The sequence below is a fragment of the Phragmites australis genome, chromosome 6 (genome assembly GCF_958298935.1).
Source record: "Phragmites australis chromosome 6, lpPhrAust1.1, whole genome shotgun sequence".
Lineage (NCBI taxonomy): Eukaryota > Viridiplantae > Streptophyta > Magnoliopsida > Poales > Poaceae > Phragmites > Phragmites australis.
This window is the reverse complement of record NC_084926.1, coordinates 45,211,327-45,233,417: the sequence shown is the minus strand read 5'-3', so window position 1 is coordinate 45,233,417 and position 22,091 is coordinate 45,211,327. Positions and strand designations below refer to the sequence as shown.

General features: G+C 41.6%; 2 protein-coding genes and 1 pseudogene across 2 annotated transcripts; all 3 read left to right on the top strand.

Annotated features, from left to right (window-relative positions):
• The first annotated feature begins 4,467 nt into the window (after window positions 1-4,467).
• LOC133923278 (putative nitric oxide synthase) lies at window positions 4,468-11,570 on the top strand (annotated as a pseudogene).
• A 788-nt stretch (window positions 11,571-12,358) lies between these two features.
• On the top strand, window positions 12,359-15,451 carry LOC133922872 (uncharacterized). The gene is made up of 9 exons (XM_062368397.1): window positions 12,359-12,711; window positions 12,795-12,861; window positions 13,011-13,088; window positions 13,618-13,670; window positions 14,009-14,092; window positions 14,194-14,246; window positions 14,360-14,424; window positions 14,533-14,591; window positions 15,119-15,451. Exons 1-9 carry the CDS (start codon window positions 12,412-12,414, stop codon window positions 15,206-15,208), a joined length of 849 nt encoding a protein of 282 aa, XP_062224381.1. The 5' UTR covers window positions 12,359-12,411; the 3' UTR covers window positions 15,209-15,451.
• A 621-nt stretch (window positions 15,452-16,072) lies between these two features.
• Window positions 16,073-18,691, top strand: LOC133922871 (uncharacterized). The gene is made up of 8 exons (XM_062368396.1): window positions 16,073-16,358; window positions 16,473-16,556; window positions 16,630-16,710; window positions 17,253-17,392; window positions 17,540-17,633; window positions 17,766-17,835; window positions 18,172-18,234; window positions 18,317-18,691. The coding sequence occupies exons 1-8, from the start codon at window positions 16,297-16,299 to the stop codon at window positions 18,392-18,394; spliced, it is 672 nt and encodes a 223-aa protein (XP_062224380.1). The 5' UTR covers window positions 16,073-16,296; the 3' UTR covers window positions 18,395-18,691.
• Window positions 18,692-22,091: the final 3,400 nt, after the last annotated feature.

The window sequence follows — 22,091 nt, the reverse complement described above, 5'->3', positions numbered from 1 at the left end:
CAATGATCGGTTTCTCTTATCTCTAGGCTTAGATTATCTGTATCGCATGCCTTGTAGTTTAAGTTGTAAACCGGTTGCTCGGAGATAGAGTTGTAACTTGTTTCATCATCAATATATATATACCCATGCGGCGGCCTCCTCTGGGGTGGGGTTTATACGCTTCCATAATTTTCCACATGGCATTGGAGCCTGCCTTCTCCACCGAAAACACATCTAGCATGTCGATCTCTTCTTCATCGACTGTGCAATGTCCATGGCAAGCTTCCTTGGCCTTCCGGTCACCTCTGGAATGCTCAGGTTTTGCCGCCCGTGCGAGGAGCTACCTTAGCTGGTTGGGTTCCTTGATGGCACAGTGCCAACGCCTTCAAAGACGATCCAGATCACGAAGGATGATAAGGCCGCCGAGACGGTGCCGAACCCTGTGTATGCGACTTGCATTGGCTCGCGCAGGGCCACCAGGTGTTGAGCTACATGTTCTCTACGCTCAAGGCTCAACTTCTCTCCACTGAGGCACGTTTAGAGGCTTAAAACTCCTACCACCAGGTGTCGGTTAATTTTTCATCACGTGGCCATGGTTTTTACCGTGGCGTGTAGCGAAAATGGTCCTATTAGGATATAACTGTAATTTTAGTGATTAATGACAATATAGTCTTTAGGACTAATATATTTGTCAAGAATATATGTTAGTAGTCTCATAGATGCAATACATTAAGAAGTCACCGTAGCTAGAATAAAGTTTGGTTGAATTGAAAAAGTTCTATAAAGATTTGCCTCACCGGATAGTTCGGTATAGAGAACTTTACACTCATCGGAGAATTGTGTTCAGAGGCTATTAGCCTCACTGGATAGTCCAATGCTCTGTGTGTTAGACTCACCGGAGTATTTATGCAACAAAGTTACCTCGAGGCAGAAAGATTTGAAGGCACCGGGTCGTGCGATGATGAAGGGTATAAAGCACCAGAATATTTCTTGTAGAAGCGATTTTAAGTGCTGAAGAATGAAGATCAACTCACCGGATAGTCCGGTGTTCACAGAGATAATTGAACCGGAACATTTTCAGGGAAAAGAAGAGAATGTTTAACTCACCGGATGGTCCGGTGTGAATGGAATGAACGCCGGATGAATGCACCGGAGTATTTTACACAGAGAGACTATAAAGGCTCGGATGGCTCAAGATAACTTACCGGAAGGTCCGATGATAGATTTGAAGGTACACCGGAGTGTTCGGTGTTCATAGAGGCATCGAGTAAAGTTTCAACAGTTAGTTTCTGAGTTGTACTCACCGGATGATCTGGACTTAGTACTACTGTTATCACCAGATCATTTGGTGTTAACAGTTTCTGTGAGTTGTTAGGGCAACGGTTAGTTGGCGAGTTTAAGGTTATAAATACCAATACACTCAATCATTTGAAGGTGTGACATTCTGTTGGAGTCTAGAGGAAGTTTAAACACACTTGAGAAGACATTCAAGCCACCAAAGTGTTTGAAGTGATCATTCAAGACGATTAAGCATAAGATTATATAGCGTTTAGTGCTTATAGGCCTAGAGTGAGTTGTAGCTAGGTGTTGTAGCTTGAAGAAGAGATCAAGGAGTGATCCTTACTTGTACCAAGAGGTACGTCAGCACCTTAGAGTCTTGGTGACTCGCCGACAAGCTTGTTGACACTTCCGACTTGGTGTGGACGCGGCGACCCTTACCTTGGTGGCTCAAGCTCCGAAGTGATCACGGCGGTAGGTAACTGGAAGAGAGCCTAGTGGTGAGATCTTGCCTTATTGGTTTATCCGACTTGAGGTCTTGTCATAGTGGTTTGGTGGCTCAAGAATCATGATTGGGTGTCAACCAGTAGCATATCTTTGGTGAGGCTCCAATGTGGACTAGGGGTGAAATTTATACCATTGATACCACGGGATAAAAATCTCTTATGCCGATTTTGTCTCTCTACCTTATTTACGTTTGCGCATTTATATCCTTACAATTTAACTTGTTAGAGTAGGTTGCAATCCTCTTGAGTGGTAGAGTAAACACACTAGATAAACTTAAAGCACATTTAGATATAAATTGAGATACATTTATCTTGTGAAGTTTTTGAGCTAATTTGGTTTAGATTTTTAAGTATCCTAATTCATCCCCTCTTATGACATCACCGATCCTCACATTTGGTATCAGAGGCTCATGCTCTTGATATGTTTAATTATCTAGAGTTATGACTTCTGGGTTTGGGATGCGGATGGTGATTATGGTGACCCTTTCATCATCGAAGTCGGAGTTAGAGTTGTTTGAGTCCCACTTCTCACCCATGTGATCTTGATCCGAATAGATCTTCTTGTGGGTCTTACGCTTTTCATTTTTGTAAGACTTACTCTTCTTCTCTTCTTTGTGCTTTCTTCTTCTTGTTAGGACACTCGGTCATAAAGTGCAATCTCACCACATTCATATCAAGCTCTCTTGGATTGTCTTTTCTTGGAATTGTCTTTCTTATACTTGCTATAGCCACCTTTTTTCAAGAATTTCTTGAACTCATGCTATTTTTATGAATTATTTTTCTAAAGAAAAATCGAATTACTGCGCAACGCTGATGTCAGCATGCTGACTGGACACACTGACTAGGACTGCCACGTGGTGAAACCGCCACCACGTCATCAAAACCACAAAGAAAAGCCTCTCTTGTGGTAAAATGGACGGTATTGATAGTTCGGGGGATCAAAATATACGATTTAAAAATTCAGGGGGTTATTCGGATAAATGTGATAGTTCGAAGGAGTAAAATGGAGTTATTCCTGTTTATAGTAAGAGATGTGTAACGATCTTTCTCCTTATTTATGTTGATGATATTATCGTGGCAAGCTCATCTAATGATGCGGTTGAAGCTCTACTCCAAGATTTTAGGTGTGAGTTTGCTCTAAAGGATCTAGGTGAGCTTCATTATTTTTTGGTATTGAGGTAAAAAAGGTTTCAGATGGTATAGTTCTATCTCGAGAAAACTATACATTGAATTTGCTAAGTCGAGTTGGCATGAAGAATTGTAAACCAGAGAATACTCCATTGTCGACTTTGAAAAAACTTTCAATTGTTGAATGGACACCCTTGAGTAATGAGGATTGTACAAGATACAAAATTATTGTTGGTGCTTTGCAATATACGACTCACATCCATACATTATCTTCTCTGTCAATACAGTATGCCAGTTTTTACATACTCCAACATCATTGCATTGGACAACTATCAAAAGGATTTTGAGATATGTACAAAGTAATGGCTTTGGTGTTAAAATTAGTAAATCTAACTCCACATCGGTGAGCGCATTCTTTGATACAAATTGAACATGATACCTAGATGATCTAATGTCTACATGAGGGTTTGCAGTATACTTAGGATCCAATTTGGTGTCATTGAGTGCTCGCAAACAAGTTACCGTATCTAGATCTAGTAGAATATAAATCACTTGTCAATGCTACAACATAAATCATATGGGTGCAGAGTGTTCTCGGTGAGCTCGGTGTATCCCAACCAAAAGTTGCATGTCTTTAGTGTGATAATCTCAGTGCAACATACATATATGTCAGCTAATTCGGTGTTTCATATAAGAACAAAGCATATCAAAGTTGATTATTACTTTGTTCGAGAATGAGTGGCAAAGAAACTACTAAACATTCGGCTTATATCTTCTGGAGATCAAATTGCTGATGGTTTTACAAAGCCTTTGACTGCACAGCAACGAGAGGCCTTTCGATGCAATCTCGACCATCTCCAATCATATTCCCTTCATTTTGTTCCTTTCCCGATTTCCTTCCCCGTTCTCATTCTCTTTATTTCCTCTCATCTCCAACAGCTTCCCTTCAAGTGAAATTGCGAAGGGAAAAGAGAAAGAATCCCGTCCTGTAGAGAATGATTCCTTCATGACAGGAACCGTGAAGTGAAACCGTTAGAGCGCTGAAGGGAACGAAAATCTCGTCGTTAAGGGATTATGAACCTGAAAGGAAAGTGCTGGAGATGGTATAAGTTGTGATTGAGGGAGAATATTGAAATATCAGCCTATATTGCGAATTAGTTTGTTAATTTTCGGTCATTATCTCCGAGGATCGGTTTCTCCTATCTCTAGCATGCCTTATAGTTTAAGTTGTAAACCGGTTGCTTGGAGACATGCGGCCTCCTCTTGGGGTCATCTTCAGTTCTCTGGCTGGCATGCGTGGCTCTGTACGTCCTCCTGTGCACGCGCACGGCTGCCGGATCCGATATTTCAGGATCCATGGGTGGACCGGACCGGCCAGACATGGTATTATTTCTCCATCTTCGCAGCACAGGCAACCTGCAGGTGAACCTGTCTGTCTGTGGCTTGCATTGCATGCAGACGGCTACCTCGCCGGACGCCGGCCACTGCAAGTGCAATCTCTCTCTCTCTCTCTCTCTCTCTCTCTCTCTCTCTCTCTCTCCCTCAGAAGCAATGGCAAGTTGGGCTGGGCTGAAAGTCCATTCCACCCCCCCACCAGGCCGGGCCTGCAGAAGAGGTGCATCACAAACTCCTCCGCCGTCGATGGCCTCGCCGCACCTCCCCTTCCTCTCCTTCCCCAAAACCCTGGTTCCACTTCCACCGCTCGCCGCCAACCCCCACCGCCCCCTCCTCCATTCCCGCGTGCGCGCCACCCCGCTGCCCGACGGCGTGGGCCCCGCCGCGCCCCACCCGGGGCGCCCGCCAGCTCGCCGCCGCGCGCGTGCTAGCGCCGGAGGATGCCGAGAGGCGCCGCCGCCGCCGCAAGGAGAAGCGCCGGGCGCTCGCGCGGAAGCCGGCGCGCCGCTGCAGACGGCGGAGGAGGCCGCACCGGGCTACGTCGACCCCGCGACATACGCCCTGGTAACAAATCGCGGCTCTACCACGGTGTTTGTCTCATTACGCAGCCAAAGTGATGTTTCCGAGATTCCTTTATCTTAAAAAAAAACTTACTTACCGTTTCGTGTAAACTGCGAGTGGTGATCGATACCATTAACGCGATCGAGAATTTCCGACAAGCAAGAGAGTGAAATGATCAAAGATGACATCTTTGAGCACCTGGTAATCGATCGACGGTTCATCTGTACCTGTGCTTGCCAATGCTGCATTACAGTTTCTGTTTCCTTACTTGCCACCTTAGACTATGAACTAACTTGGAATTTTCACGCACGAATCAAACAAGTTTACATATATTTTTCCGCATTCTTGAATGATTACTTGAGCTTCAACCATAGCATGAGTTGATTTTATTTCTTCTGTGAGCAGAAAAGGAGGTACCATCAACTAAGAACCGTTCTATGTGGAAGGTGCAAGTTGCTCTCCCATGGACATATGGTGACTGCCGTTGGTGCTCATGGTGGTTATCCTGGGGGCAAGCAATTTGTTTCCGCTGAAGAACTCAGGGAGAAGCTATCATACCTACGTCATGAGAAAGCATTGATAGTGAAATTGGTAAACAACTTGTCCGGTCAAACTCAATGGATCACGATATCCTTGATTTTCTTGTCCGTACTCTTTTCTGGTTACTGATTTTAGCTTCCTTGCAGGTTGACATAGTTGACTTCAACGGAAGTTTCCTGGCACAAATACGTGATCTTGACTTCCCCTTGTTCCACGTTTCACAATCCTGACTGATGTTTCTTCTCTTATTAGGGCTGAGACGTATATATACCGGTAAGCATTCATCACTTTCATTTTTGTGTTCTACATGAAATGTTAACTGTTGAGCTATATGCTCATTATATTGTAATTTTCCTATTTGACGAATGCTGTTCCACAATGCAATTCCTGCCATTTAGAGAAAAATAACAAACTGCATTCATGTATCAGGTCATTGTTGATAGCGTGATACACATAATGATGACAATGTTCTGTTTGGTGTCCTGATTTTTTTTTTTTGTTACTAACAATATACGTATATCCAAAACTGATTTTTCATCCGCTTGGGGAAGATACACAGTCCTGTATCAGTTTTTAGCATCTTCAGTAGGATGAGAATCATGTTTAGTTTCTTTTATTTTTCATTATTATCATTGAATAATAATTCAGGCAATTGAACTTTGAAGAATATGAGTGATATTTCTGCTTGTCGGACACTGTAGTTATATCTTTTTTTCCTCCAAACTCCATTACAGGGTTCAGCAAATGTTGGGAAATCTGCATTTCTCAGTGCTTCACTAAGTATGCCCTCACCATCTTGACAATTGTTTTCTACCCCTTATTTCAGCTGTTACTATATACACAAGGGTGCTCACTCTTTTCTTTACCACACTAATTGTTGGAGACTGCTGCTGTTGTAGGAACAATGGCATTTAAGGATCCGGTGGCAGCTGCAGCTCAAAAATACAAGCCAATACAGTCTGCTGTTCCTGGAACAACCCTTGGCCCTATTCAAATCGTAGCATTTTTAGGAGGCGGGTAGGGATGCAAGTGGGTACCCAATGGGTAGTTTTGGGTCACCATTAGTTCATTTTTTCCTTAACTTAATTAGGTGAGAGTGAATCTTTAGTTCATTTTTTTGAGTTTTGGGTCAACCCAATGACCCAAAAAGTATAAAACTTGCATCCCTAGAGATACGGGGTATGATTCCGTAGTGTTTTGATTTTCAGTTAAGATATGATTTTTTTAATATAGATGTGTTGGTACCTCTAAAGGTGCATCTGATGTAATACATTTAAATCTGTCCATGCATACTGCTCGATATGAAATGCACCAACATATGTGTTCCCTCTATTTTACAACCTGATATATTGCATCTTCTATTTTATAGAGATCCAATTAGAGTGTACTTACATGTCCTTGAACCTTTGCACAGAAATTGTACAATACACCTGGTGTTCACCTTCACCATAGGCAAGCAGCAGTTATACACGCTGATGATCTGCCTTCTCTTGCACCACAAAGTCGTCTATGGGGGGCATGCTTTCCTGTATGTATATTTCTTTCTGTGGAACACATGTTACTTTCTCAAAACTTCCTCACTAATCTTTTTCTCCAGAACATGATGTTACGTTCAGGCTAATGAAACAGATGCTGAATTGTGTGGGAATTCATTATTCTGGGCTGGGCTAGTCTGTATTGAGATTGTCAAGGTACCTAAATGTACTCAACTTCACTTTTGAGATTTTTGTTGATCATGTCTAATCCTCCCTTGCCCAATAGTGAGTTGTAACTGATAATCAATTGATGACCTAGGCTCTTCCACGCACACGACTTACATTCTATGGAACCAAGAAGCTAAAGATTAATATGGTCCCAATCACAGAAGCAGATCAATTTCACAAGGTATGCATATTGTACCAACATAGCCGGTCCCAAGCTCAGGTTAAGGAGGGTTGTGATATGCTTGGCGAGCTAACGTAAAAAACTCAGCCACTCTTATGGAGATGAAACCCAAAAGAAATTTGTTGGGATGTAACCCTCTTAGCGACGCGCCATATCTGAACCCGGGTGTGGTGTTAAATGGGCAAGGGCCAGGCCGTTATCCCCTTGGTGATGCGCTGTATCTTGATATGGATACGATGATAAGTGGGCAAGGATCGGGTTGTCGCATCCTTAGTGGCGCGCTACATCGGTGCCCGGGTGTAGTGAAAAATGAGCAAGGGTCTTCGTATTTGTCGACGAGTGCGAAGGGTAAGGAAGCTAGCTAAGCCAAGTAGAATCCGTTTAGGTAGTTGGAACGTGGGGTCCCTAACAGGTAAGTTGCGAGAGTTAGTTGATACAACGGTTAGGAGACGTGTAAATATTCTACGCGTCCAGGAAACTAAATGGAAGGGACAAAAGGGGAAGGAGGTGGAGAATACCGGCTTCAAGAGCCTTAAGAACGGAGTGGTGGACGTCAAGAGGCACAGAGATAGGATTATCCTTGTTAAGCTAGTTGTTGAGGATTTGGTTTTGAACGTTATTAGCGCGTATGCCCCCCAAGTAGGTCACAATGAGAGTGTCAAGAAGCAATTCTGGGAAGACCTGGATGACGTGATTAGTATTGTGCTTATTAGCGAGAAGCTCTTCATAGGAGGAGACTTTAATGGCCATGTAGCTATATCTAATGTAGGGTTTGATCTGGTGAACGGGGGCTTTGGGTTTGGAGGTAGGAACCGAGAGGGAAGGGATGTCTTGAACTTTGTTGTGGCCTACGACTTGATAATAACTAACATCTTCTTTCGAAAGAGACAATCTCATTTAGTGACCTTTAGTACTGGCCACCACTTTAGTCAGATTGATTTTGTCCTTGCAAGAAGAGAGGATAGACATGCTTGTTTAGATTGTAAGGTGGTACCTGTAGAGTGTTGTCCCTCAGCATAAGCTCGTGGTGGCTGACTTTCACTTCCGCACATGTTCGACGGGACAAGAGCACCAAAATCGCAAGAACGAAGTGGTGGAAGCTCAAAGGAGAGGCGGAACATAACTTTAAGGAGAGGGTTATTAACGAGGGCCCTTGGAAGGAAGGAGAGAATGCAAACGACATGTGGATGAAGATGGTAACTTGCATTAGGAATGTGGCTTCAAAGGTGTTTGGGTAACAAAAGGAAGTAGGTGCGAAGCTAAAGATACTTGGTGGTGGAATGAGGATGTTCATAAGGCTATCAAGGAGAAGAAAGAATATTTCAGATGCTTACACCTTGACAGGAGTGCGGACAACATAGAGAAGTACAAAATGGCGAAGAAGACCGCAAAGCGAGCTATGAGCGAAGCAAGAGGTCGGGCTTATGAGGACCTTTATCAGCGGTTGATCACAAAGGGAGGAGAAAATGAAGTCTACAAGATGGCTAAGATCTGTTAAAGGAAGACGAGGGATGTCAACCAAGTCGAATGCATCAAGGATGGGACCGATCGACTTCTGGTGAGAGACGATGAGATCAACACCATATTGCGAGAGTACTTCGACGAATTGTTTAGCAGAGAGAGCGAGAGCTCTACCATTGAGTTGGACGAATCTTTTGATGACACTAACAGGAGATTTGTACGAAGGATTCGTGGAGCTGAGGTCAAAAGGCTTTAAAAAGGATGAAAGGAGGCGAGGCGATAGGCCCTGATAGTATCCTCATTGAGGCGTGGAGATGTCTTGGAGATATAGCAATAATATGGCTAACTAAGCTCTTCAATTTAATTTTTCGGTGAAAAAAGATACCCGATGAATGGAGAAGTATATTAGTACCGATCTTCAAGAATAAGGGAGATATTCAAAGTTGTACTAATTACCATGGAATCAAGTTGATTAGGCATACAATGAAGCTATGAGAGAGAGTTATTAAGCATTGCCTAAGAAGAATGACGGGCATTACCAAAAACTAATTTGGTTTCATGCCTGGGAGGTCAATCATGGAAGCGAATTTTCTTGATAAGGCAACTTATGGAGAGATATAGAGAACAAAAGAAGGACCTGCATATGGTATTCATTGATTTGTAGAAAGCTTACAACAAAATACAGAGAAATGTCATGTGATGGGCCTTGGAGAAACATAAAGTCTCAACAAAGTACATTGCCCTCATCAAGGATATGTGCAATAATGTTGTGACTTTCTGCTTAAAATAGGACTACATCAAGGATTAGCTTTGAGTCCTTATTTATTTGCTTTGGTGATAGATATGGTCACAAGGGACATTCAGGGAGATCTCCCTTGGTGTATGCTATTTGCTGACGATGTGATGCTAGTTAACAAGAGTATGATAGGGGCTAATAGGAAATTGGAGTTGTGGAAATATACTTTAAAATCAAAAGGTTTTAGACTTAGTAGGACCAAAACCAAGTATATGAAGTGCGATTTCGATGATACTAGGCATGAGGGGGAAGATGTTAATCTCGGTGGAGAGGTGGTTCCTAAGAAAGATATCTTTCGATATTTGATATCGATGCTATAGAGGGATGGTGATATCGATAGAGATGTTAGTCACAAAATTAAAGTCGGATAGATGAAATGGTGCCAAGTTTCTGGCATCCTATGTAACAAGAGGGTACCACAAAAGTTGAAAGGTAAGTTCTACAGGATGACGATTTGACCCGTAATACTGTATGATGCCGAATGTTGGCCAATTAAAAGACGATATGTCCAACAGTTAAGTGTAGCAAAGATGTGTATGTTTCAATGGATTTGTGACCATACAAGAAATAATTAGATCTGAAATGATGATATACGTGATAGAGTACGGGTAGCGCTAATTGAAGAAAAGTTTATCCAACATCGGTTGAGATGGTTTAGACATATCTAACTTGGGCGCGTTGATAATGTGAGGAGATGCAGGGGTCGACCAAACCTAACAGCGGAGGAGTCTGTAAAGAGATACTTGAAGGAATTGAATATCTCCTAAAGAACTATCTACAGATAAAAGCGTGTGGAAGTTGACAATCCACGTGCCAAAACTATAATTTATACTTCAATCTCCTTATACCGTTATTACTTTATTTTTACTATTACTGAAACATTTGTTATCATCATTTTTTCTTATCATCTTTTTAGTTGGATCTTGTAGGTTTTATCTCTAGCCTATACAACTTGCTTGGGACAAAGTCTTTGATGTTGTTGTATGCATATGCTAATTGGTAACAGTTTATTGTACCACCAGTTAATTTTTCTTCTACTTAGAAAGAGAGAGAGGCTTCACCTCTTTCTCCCATTCTCCTCCGCACTGTTCTGAATTGTGCTTTACAATATTCTGTGGAACTCATGTATTTAACTTTGTTCTTGAAAAAATGTATTTACATTTCTGCACTGCCTTTTCATTTGGGTGCTTACATGAAATTTTTATTCATGTATCGAATTGAAGCTCTTTCTCATAGTTTTTTTTTTGTAAGCCCTGCTCATCTGAAACAATGCGTGCTTTCCATTTTTTTTTACCCTGTTCTTTTCACTTTCCAGAGTGAAGTTGGGGTTACATTGACTCCCCCAACCGGAAAGGAGAGCTGAAGGATGGGCGGGTCTTCAGGGTGTTCGTGAGTTGAAGATAAAATACCAAGAAAGTGATAGGTAATGTTTGCAACTAATAGCGAAGTCATCGCTTCACCCAACATTCATTTTATGGTCAGTGCGACGTCAGTAGTTTATTGGTAGCTTAGCTTTCCTGTTTCACAGTGAAGATGGGGGGGGGGGGTGTATCTTCTCAAGGCTCTGGATAAAAAAAAAAAATAGAAACAATTGCTTTCTTATGCATAAAGAGTTAAAGGCTTAATTTAGAATTATCTTTCTTATGCAGACCTGCTTGTGACATTGCGATCTCCGGGCTCGGGTGGATTTCGGTTGAACCATCAGGTGTGCCATCAACCAACCCCGACGACAACGTTGATGGAGAATATGACAACGGTGAGCTGCATTTGACGGTACATGTACCCAAACCAGTTGAAATCTTTGTTCTTCTCCATTGCCCGTTGGTAAAACAGCATCGCAATGGTATCGGTATCAGGAGTTGACGGAGGAGGAAGAAGAGTTAAGACCTAAATAGCATTACTGATGCTTCACTATGTTACCTATTTTTGTAGTAGTAATTTAGTGTGCTAGTACGATTTTGTGTAATCCAAATACAGCACAAAGTTATGCTCTCAGATGGTGTAGTTGCAGAGATTTTGAATTTCAAGTGAGGTTCTCTCTATTGCCTAGTCCATGCTTCACGAAATCGTGAAAAATCTGTTGATGTAACGCGAAATGCCAAAGATATTCCTGAAACTATGGTCGGGGGTTCAATCATCAAATTGCTTGCCCAAGAACTGACTGTTAAAGGAAAGACAATAACTTAAACGGGCTGCATTTTGGGAACAAAAAACAGTTGCATTTGGACCAAATTTTGTAAGGAATTCCAACCAAATAACCTTCAAATTGTTCGGAGTAAAAGGTGATGTTTTGTACAATGACACGATATGTCATATAATTGTGCCCAGCAATACATTTATGAAAAATCAAGATTTTTTCGTAGGAATACGGGATGAAGTATTTTTTAGACAATTCCACATCTTTTTAGAAGCACCAATATAACTCATAGACATAAGCACACAATCATACCATCGTATACACGTACTCCCATAATATCTATTAAAAATTAAAGATAGATTAACAAAATCATAACATATATTTTGCTATCGACAAATAATAATCACATCTTTCAACCGCACCCTTTAGCACGACGATCCTATGTCTAATGAAACCAAACCCTAGCTCAAGCCCTAACTCCGTGCAGGCACAAGAGGATGAAGATAATGGTTGACTAGCACTGTTACCTTTTTCAGAGCAAATATCAAATATGTGCGAAGCCGTGTGTAACTAACTACTGTGCTGTGTACATGAACGAGAAGTGCGTTTTCGTTTTCATATCGTTTTCCACGCTGACTACGTATACAAAGCCAGGATACGTATTTTTTGTAATACGCCAACCTTTCTAATTTCCTCGTAGATTTTGGACCATTGGATCGGACGCACAAACCCGCACCACCCCCACCATGACCGACGCGCCCACCAGCTCCGGCGACTCGGCGCCGCCGCCCCCACCGCCAGCGCAGCCGGAGAGCGGCTCCATCTCCTCCATGGTCGCCTCCTCTGCCTCCTCCGCTGCAGCCGCAGTCGTGGACTTCACCCGCTGGGCCGAGACCTTCGGCACCGAGAAGGCCGACGCCGCCAAGGCTGCCCTAGGCGCCGCCACCACCTTAGCCACCTCATCTGCCTCCGCGGCGGCTTCTGCTTCTTCCACGGCCGCGTTCTCCGCCTACGCGGCCGCGTCCGACCTCACCCTTGTCGCGAAGGTGACGCTCTCTTGGCCCATTCCCCACGCTTCGATCTAGGCACAATTAGGTAAAGCTCAAACCTTTTCCTATCCTATTCGTAGGAGGAGTTGGAATGGGTAAAGAAGGAGTACTCCGCTCATGAGCAGATGGTGTTTGGCAAGATCAAAGGTGCCATGTCTCGGTATTTTGCCGCGCAAAGATCGGATACTTATGGATTTTAATTTAATGGCTCGTGGATGGTGTTCTTCTTTGTTGGTGAAATTACGCTTTTCTTTCGATTTTCTTTCAAGCATTGAATGTTTAGTTACTGGTTGCAGAGGGTGTCATCATGGCGATAACTGATCCAGGCATTGCTGTAGGCTCCGCGACCCTTGCAGGGATTGTGCTATTCAAAAGTAATGCCGTTTCCCTTTTTTTTTTGGCTTTGTAGTGCTATGTTGGATGAGTTTCAGCTATTTGCATTGGACTTTCATTGGTTCTTGTGTTATGCACAAAGTTATTCGCTATTTGCTTGAGGAACATTACAGTCATTAGTGCCACATTCTAAACCAAATCATTTTCTGTAACTTAAATGGGCTTTTGAAAATCTAGAATCGATTCCTTTGTATGCTCCTTAGAGTTTATTGATATTCCTGAGACCTCGGTGAGTCAATGTGTTGCATCTGCTAAGAATATCTGGTAAATATTTTTTCCAGTGTGAACACATTATTCTGAAAATTTGGATCTCGGTGGAATCTATTAAAGCAGTTGTGAAATTCAGTTCAAATATCCATCCTATACTTAGCTGCCTAGCATTTCATGGCTCAAAACTCGAAGGTTGTTAATTTGTTGATTCAGTGGAGGTTTGTTCCATGATTATTCCAAGAAGGTTGAAAAATTGGGCCTTTTCTATTATTAAATTTGATTATAAATGAATCCTTGCAGGGCCAAGGAGCTACTTAATCCAACGAGTGCGACGCATGTTTGTAAGCAAGGAGGTAAGCGCTATATGCCAGTTTGAGTAGAACATACTTTTTGCTACTTCTTGACAGTTTCATTCCCTCGAAAGTTACATTCACCATCTTGCTTAGAAGTTGCCATCTCCTTGCTAGGTGACTAGCTACACACCTGTATGACTGTGCACTTTATCATTGACATGCCAATGCTCTGATACAATTTCCTTATGTTTTAGTACACATTTAAACACAATTCATGAAGTTCATATCGCACACTTAAAAAATAAAATAAAATATGATGCTTGCAGGGTTGATTTTTCTTAGAAATGACAAGAAAATAGATTGATTGTCTAACACAAGTTTCCATATTGATATTGTAGACCCTACTTTCTGGGATTCAAGCAGAAGTGAATCACATGCGGCAAACTGTCAATCTTGTGTCCAATGAAAGCCAAAAACTGATGGTAATTTATTTAATTTCCAAGAGAATTGAACCGTTTGTTGTCGACTTATCTACTTAACTTCTGATGCTATTCATGGTTGATTTGTTGCAAATGGAATCCAGGATAGAGCAGCAACTGCAGAAAAGAGATTTCAGAAAGGATGGAATACACTCAGGCATCTCTCTCACACACACACATGCGTGCGCGTGCACACGCACAACTCTTTTATCATTTCTTTGCTTTCCTGTTGCTCTAATATAGCATGGGAATTGCTATCTGCTTTATCAGGGAAGAAGGGCGTACCATTCAACATGAGTTGAACCAGATTAGTGATATTGAAAAACAAGCAGTAGGTGTGTAAAAATTCCTCTAGATATTACTGTTTTGTTTTGTGACATTTGACTTCTAGTATGGAGATCATCTTATCTTGAATTTTCATGTGATGATTTTTATCTTATTAGGTCTCAAGGGCATTCTTGATCAGCTTCCCAGAGCGCATGCATCTGAATTTCGATCGGAGGTTAGTAAACCTACCTGTATCTTTGAACATGGTGATGTTTATTGGAATTGATCAGAGACTTCTAGCCAATTAGATTTCTGTAATGACATGTATGTCTGCTGAATCTATATTCTAAATATGGAATTAAATTGAAGCCTTACTTTCTCGGCAGTCTTACTACTTGCTCCTGGCATGGATATTATGTGTGTAAGAATGTATTTCTTAAATACTGTAGCCTTTGTATATATATGGGCTGTTTGTTATTGTTTGACCTCTCAGAATCTCTTATATAGAGGATCACATCTATTTTTTGGGGTCATCTTTGTTATCTCCATCTACATGAGCTGTTTGTTGCAGCAGAAATTGCATTGACTATCCAACAATTCCTTTGGGGCTTTGGTTTCAGAAAAAAAAAAAAAAAAAAACACTTCTCAATATTTGTAGCAATTTGCATTTCACTGTCTATTGGTGACCACTTATTACATCTCATGTACTGAGTGATTAGTTATTTTCAGAACTCATAGCATAGATTGATTTTTTCTTTGCAGATATCTGGCTTAGCTTCTCAGGTTAAGAAGGAGAAGCGAGTGCTTAACTTAGCGCTGTCGAAGATCGTGAATTACGGTGTCCCTATCTGAGTGCCGCTCCAGTTTGTTCGGAGGAACCATTTTATCTATTTTTTGTGAAGGAAGAGAAGTTCCATGTCGATTACCCACATCGTTTTGGAAGAAGGGGAAAACAATAAGTTTTGTCACTCTCGCAGGCCTGTAAATGTGTGCTGCTGCCTGATGATGCAGAAGCAGCAGCGTTCATTGAAATGTTAGTGACAGATGAATGTTTCTTTGTCCGGTGATGTGAAATCAATCCTTACTTGCAACCAAGCACACTACTCCTGTTGCAAATCGAACGGTACAAATAACAAATGTGTTGCTGATTCATACACATTACTGAATGAACCCATGTTGCTCAGTTTGACAATAATTCTTCATTCATCTCCCATTACACACGGATTCGCACGGCATTCAAAGTGAACTCGGCAAATCTCTACTATCTAAGTCGGTTCCTGCGCCACTAAGCCTTACTCTCCTCACATCTAATATAAACTCTAAAATTTAAATATTTTATTCATTCTTACTATTCATCCTAGTTTTTTCATCGTTACCTGTTACGGATATATAACTAAAAATTTAGAGAAAATTAGTAGATAATCTTTTCTATTTTCAGATCTCGTCTAAAATTAAAATATGACATCACTCTTATGACATATCTATATCTTTATATGAGTCTGTATTTGATGTAATCACGTTTAATATTTATGTTTTTGTTGTAACTCACAAACAAATTTATTTGATTGGGTATTTGCAAATAACTCTATGATTTTTTATTTTTTGCAAGGATGTCACTCGAATGACAATTTTAATAGTATTTTTGTAATTTTTTTTAATTATCCCGATTTGGATTTACAAATTTTGCGCAAACCGGTTGAGCTTGAACCTCTCGTCAACCCTTCTTTGCAAATTTACATAGGAAAGTAGGGGTGGGGTGGCAAACGCCCTCCGCCCTAGCTCCCTCCCTCCGTGTCCGGCCGCCCGACTCCTCCATCTCCAGCTGCGCCACCCAGCCCGCACGCCTCCCCCAACGCACCCCAGGTGGTCGGGCGGCTGCAGCCGGAGGCGCCCCTCGGCCACCCGGTTCCCGCCTCTCCGTTCATCGAGGGCCCGGAGGGATGCCGCGCGACCGCGACGAGCCGGCCGCCGTGCGCGTCTACACCGTCTGCGACGAGTCCAAGTAGTACCGACCACCCCTGACCCTACCTACCTCTCCTCCTCCTCTGCGTCACCCGATTCTGTGATTGGAGTTCCTCTTCACACAAGTGCCCTTGCTGGCGGTTGGTTTCCGCAGGTACCTGGTCGTGCGCAACGTGCCGTCTCTCGGATGCGGTGACGAACTCGCCAATCTCTTCGGGACGTACGGCTCAGTCGAGGAGTCAGTCACCTCTTCTCCTCCCTCCCTCCCTGCTGTCGTATCGTATTGGTTGGTTGATTCCCCTTGGGTTCAGGTGTAAGCCCATGGATGCCGAGGATTGTGAACCCTACACCGATGTTTTCTTCATCAAGTTCTCACAGGTCAGCAACGCGAGGTGATTAACAATACACGCGCATCTCTACCCATCCGAATTTTGCACTAGTGTGTTGATCAAGTAGTGCCTGCTATAGTCCACCATGATGTTCATGCGTTCATCAAGTATAGTTCAGATATTGATTGAACTGTAAGATTGGGTGCGTGAACCAACTTGTCTCGTGTTTTCGATGTCGCACCAACTTTGACTGTTGCATGCTATATGAAATGGTTGAAGGATATATAGCATGTGGCCTGTTGGCTAATCTATGATTCTTATTGTTAAAGCCAGGACAAAATATTAAGCTTATTGTCACCGGACTTCAAGAGGTTGCTTATTGGAACACAAAAGTCAATTTAGCAGACTTCTTTTTTGGCAAATAACATCGATTATATCCATTGGAAGTTGGGGTTACCAAATTTGGAACTGTAATTCTTGTAGTGCAGTTGCTAGCATTGAAGCTCAAGCCGATCGGCTGCCAACTTCTGGCATCTTTTCTCACAGTAAAATCCAGAATTAGTGGATTTCATATAAATTGAGGTGCTGGTGCTTTGATGCTGCAGGTTTGCAAAGAGGAAGCTTGATGAGTCCGTATTTCTTGGCAACCGGTTGCAGGTGTCCTATGCGCCTCATTTTGAGAATCTTTTGGATACCAAGGAGAAACTGGAAGTTAGGAGAAATGAAGTCCTTGGCCGAATAAAATGTGTGGTTCACAGTTAACGTTTTGGTCTTTCTTTGCAGCTTTGCATTTAATATGACAAAAACACGTAACCAGTATTTTCGAGTATTACGAGCATTGCTAATTTATTTACCCTGGTACTTGGATTGAGGTATTTGCTTGCATTTTCAGCATCTGCTGGCAGACCTGAAGGGACATCTCAGTATTCTCTAGCTCAGGGATCATCTGGTTGGAATTCACACCATCAGATGAACTCCAATAAGAGGTTAGCATTTCACACGTTGGTAGTACCCAGGGTTTGCCATACCCTTTTTTCTGAAATTACGGAAGTTACGAATTTGGTGCAATTTTATTCCTTTCAACATAACTTGACCAGGTTCATCTTATTCATATTCAGGGAATATGTGAAGACAATTCATGCTTCTCATATCGAAGATCCTCGTTTCAGTCATGTGCCCTCCAATAAGGTATGTAGTAAAATGACAGTTTAATCTGATTAGCCGTAAACCATTTGTTGAGAAATTTTGGACATATTTACAGGATACTATATAATGCTAATGAATCAACTAAGATATGTTAATACTAGAACACATCCGTGCACTAGCTCACTTAAGCAAAATACCCAGCAAGCGCAAAACCTGTAGCTTATGTGGATATCCTGCCATTCAAATATTCAATGCAACCTGTTTATGTAGCCCGCCACTATAGCAGTTTTCTCCTCTTCGTTTTGTGGCTTGTGGTTTCCTTTCCTTAAGTTTAATGCTACTTTACCAATATATGGATAAAATACTTTTTCTTTGTAGGATTATTTTCCATCCGAGTCAATGAACGCAACTGTAATGCTAGTCAGAGACAAGCTTGATAAGGTAAGACTATCCTTGCAGTCTATCATTTGGCGTACAACAATTATGCAGATAACCTAAAAGTTTATTTCTTTAAAAATACCAGATACAATCCGGTGGTGATAATTCCAATGCTGCTGCTGCATCTAAGAAACCAAGGATAGATAACCGCAGGCGAATTTGATATTAATGGGTACTGTAGAGCATGCTTTAGAAGTTTGGGCTTATTTTTTAATCTTGATTGTTGCTGTCCATTTTCTTTCTCATTTGGTAGTTTGTTTAGTGATCTATATATATTTCAGCGGAGTGTTGTATTATATGGTTAGCCGTGGTGTCTTTGACTCAGTTGTAATGCTCTTTCCTTTTAGGCTTTTGCATCTGTAATGTTAGCATTTAGTATGATGAGCGATTTTATGAAATATTCGTTCTTGTTGCCATCAATTATACCGGAATTTTTATTTTTTATATTGTCGCCCCTTTTGATGGTTACAATCACTTAATGACCCTTGGGACATGCTTGTGTTGGACATTGCATTCAGAACCCATCTTATTCTGTTGTGTCTTCCCTCCTTGGCATCTTATAAAGTATTCCGCAACGACTTATGGACGGCGAGTGGCGGCCGATCTCATGCTATGGCTACACTGATCCCGTTCTAAGATTAATATCAAACACGTAGCTTTCACTTTTTCGCTCACCCTACCCCCTGTTTCGCAAATCTTGGATGTTAAACTTTCATTCCAGTTAATGGCAAAGGTTCAGGTCGGCTGATGCCTACTGTAGCGCGAGCGTGGAAAACAGTCTCGGGCTGTGGCTCGGCCTGGCCATATGGCAGCCCAGCCGCATGTGGGCCGGCTTGTTAGGGTGGCCCAGTTTTTCGATGGTCGCACCACGTGGGCTGGCCCATCTTTAAAGCCCACTAAGCCACCCGACCCTACCCGGGTGGGTCAGCACTGTGCAGTTAAGTACTGTATATCCAAGCCCAGCCTAGGCCCATCCAATCTCAAACATGGCCCATCTAGGTCCAACTTGGCCCGTATATTACTGTTCATATGGATCACACTGATTCACGGTCAGTGGACCCTGTTTTACTGTTCACGTTTGCCTCATCTGTGAGTTCAATCTATAAATAGTCCTATTTTGTAATTTCCTGATTTAATTTTAGATTAAATCTTCTGGTAGCTATAGCTTCTCCGTTCTAGCTCTAATTTCAGCGATTTTTTCACCGAAATTCATCTAAAATTAATATCTACTCATCTATCATATTGTGATATCTATTAGGGATCATTTGGTTTTTCATTTGGTGTTATTTAATTCTTCTCTAGTATAACATTTATTGATCATAGTCGCAATTGCAGAGCAACTAGAACTCTGCGAGTGTTGCGCGGGAAGTGCCATGAGCGAGGAGGATCCCGACTACAACCAAGAATTCGAAGAGAATTTCGGAGAAGTCAAGTTCTATCTCTTGATCATATTGAATCTATGTTTTCAAATAATCTACATAATCAACTTAAAACTGGACTTATATTGAATGTGCTATGTATTGAGCTTTTACAAACTGTTTGTAGTAGTTAATCCTATTAAACACTTGCCATACCATAAATATTATTATCCAAAATATATATCACCTTAGGATTACCTGTTATTATCTATATTAATGACAGACGACGTCTTGATGTCTAGCATGCTTATGATTGAATACGTCTCCTCGGAGACATCGTTTTTAAAACACCTTCCTCGGAGATAAGATTTACTGTTATCAGTAATAACTCATATACCATAAATTCTTGATTGTTATGAATTATGTAATTGTTGGAAAATCCTTGATGCCATGTGGGATATAGTGGGTGATGTGTAAAAATAGATGAAAACTGTTTGATGGGGGTAGATGGAGTAGTACTCTGGATAAGGATACTCTTAGGGCTTGAGTTACCTTTTGTGGTATTTATTGTTGGAAAATACCTACCCTGACCGTTTAAGGGTCGAGTCATTTCGCAGCCATGCCTTAGCAAACCCCGTGTAACCATGCGTCCCGAATGTGCAAGACTTGACCTCTCCTTCACCGGACTGAGTTGGGCATCATATTAGGAGGCTGGGAGTAGCGAGCAGTCAAGTGGTCATCTGTCCCTCTGTTTGGAGGTTGCTAGTACCGGTCTAGGCTTTAAAAGGGGATTGACCTTCAGTACATGGACTTTGACGCTTGGAGGTAAATCTCGTAGAAAAGCCCAACAGGAAAGGTGATTGAAGTGTCTCAGTATGATTCGCTCTTTCGCTTGCAATGGTTGGAGGTCATGGTCATGCGAAGGCAGAATCTTTTTGACTAGACTCTGGGTGCGTGTGTCTTGATGAGTGAGTGTGTGGACTATATGTCTGTGTGATGAGGTTGCTGGCTAAATCTTTCAGGATCTGTGTGGTACTAAAAGTACACCAAATATGATGAAAGGTACTGCGGAGTGAGGTGTACCCCCTCCCAAGATCGAGAAACTCCCAGATATAGCTTGTCACTTGGTTTTAAACTATTTAAATTATTTTAAAGTCAATCATAGATGATACAATTAGATAGCTACATAAACTACTTTACTCTTAAAACTAAACCGTAAAGCCTTATCCTTGAACCACCCATTTATGTATCTATCAAACATCTTAAAGTAGTATAGGGCTTGCTGAGTATCTTTCGTACTCATTCTTGCTGTTTTTCAGATGAGAAAGCCGATGCTGATTTCGCCGGAGGTGAAGAAAAGGATAAAGAACAGTCTTAAAAGTCGTGCCCGCACCCTAAGCTACTTGTGGCTTAGGCTTTTGCTTTTTGCTGTGTTTTATTGGTCTCTCCACCAGGTTTGTAATAAACATTATGGTTTATAAACCTTTTGTACTCTATAACCTTAATAATTATGTACGATGTTTGACTGTGATACTATAACTGTTATACTGTGCGTATCAGCTACTTAATATAGGGACTGATACTGGAGGCACAAGAGAATCCGGGTTTGGGGTCTTACATCTGGTACTTGATGGATCAAGTAGAAAAGTGCGGCAGGAAAAGTGATTAAAGTGTCTTGGTGTGATTCGCTTCTCTACTTACAAAAGTTGGAGGCTGAGTATATCACGTAGGTACAATGTACAACCTTTGTAGAGTGTAAAACTATTTGAATAGCCGTGTCCACAGTTATGGACATGCGAAAGTAGTGACCTTAATGATTAGACTCGGGACGTGTGTATCCTTGATGAGTGAGTGTGTGGACTAGATGTTCGTATGATGAGGTTGTTGGCTCAATCCGTCAGGAGCTATGTGGTACTAGAGGTACACTAGATATAATAATAGGGACTGCAGAGTAAGGTGTAGCCTCTGCTAGGACTGAAACCCCTCAATGTACCTTGTTATCTTGTTACCTTGTCTACATTGTTTCAAAACTATCAATACAAAACATATAACTGAATATCTGATTAAAACTATTTTACGTTTAAAACCAAATCGTAAAACCTTGTCCTTACAATATTTTTTATGTATCTATCAACCCTTAAAGTAATATAAAACTTGTTGAGTATCTTCTGTACTTAGTATTGCTGCTTTCAAATTGTTGAGATTGAGAATAACTTCAACCCAAATGAAGTTAAAGAGAAGAAGTCTAAGGTCGCGTCCGCACCCGAGTTGTTTGTGGCATTGGGTTGCACCGTTTATTTCGCTTCGCTCCGCTGTAAGCTCTTTTGCTTGGCTGATCTGCCGTGGATCCTAGTCCACGAGACCATCTTTTGTCCCTTTTAGATAATTATTTTATTTGAAGTATGTATTTGATATTGTTCTGTTGAATTCTGTGCGTATCAGCTACTTGATCTAGGGACTGATACATGAGACATATGAAAATCCAAGGTCGGGGTCCTGATA

Bases quoted from the DNA above. Each gene is read 5' to 3' on its own strand.
- LOC133922872 (XM_062368397.1), top strand. From the start codon at position 12,412: ATGACCGACGCGCCCACCAGCTCCGGCGACTCGGCGCCGCCGCCCCCA. The intron at 14,093-14,193 runs GTAATTTATTTA...AATGGAATCCAG, and splicing joins ATGAAAGCCAAAAACTGATG to GATAGAGCAGCAACTGCAGA. The intron at 14,592-15,118 runs GTTAGTAAACCT...TTTTCTTTGCAG, and splicing joins CATCTGAATTTCGATCGGAG to ATATCTGGCTTAGCTTCTCA.
- LOC133922871 (XM_062368396.1), top strand. From the start codon at position 16,297: ATGCCGCGCGACCGCGACGAGCCGGCCGCCGTGCGCGTCTACACCGTC. The intron at 16,359-16,472 runs GTAGTACCGACC...TGGTTTCCGCAG, and splicing joins ACCGTCTGCGACGAGTCCAA to GTACCTGGTCGTGCGCAACG. The intron at 17,836-18,171 runs GTATGTAGTAAA...TTTTCTTTGTAG, and splicing joins GTCATGTGCCCTCCAATAAG to GATTATTTTCCATCCGAGTC.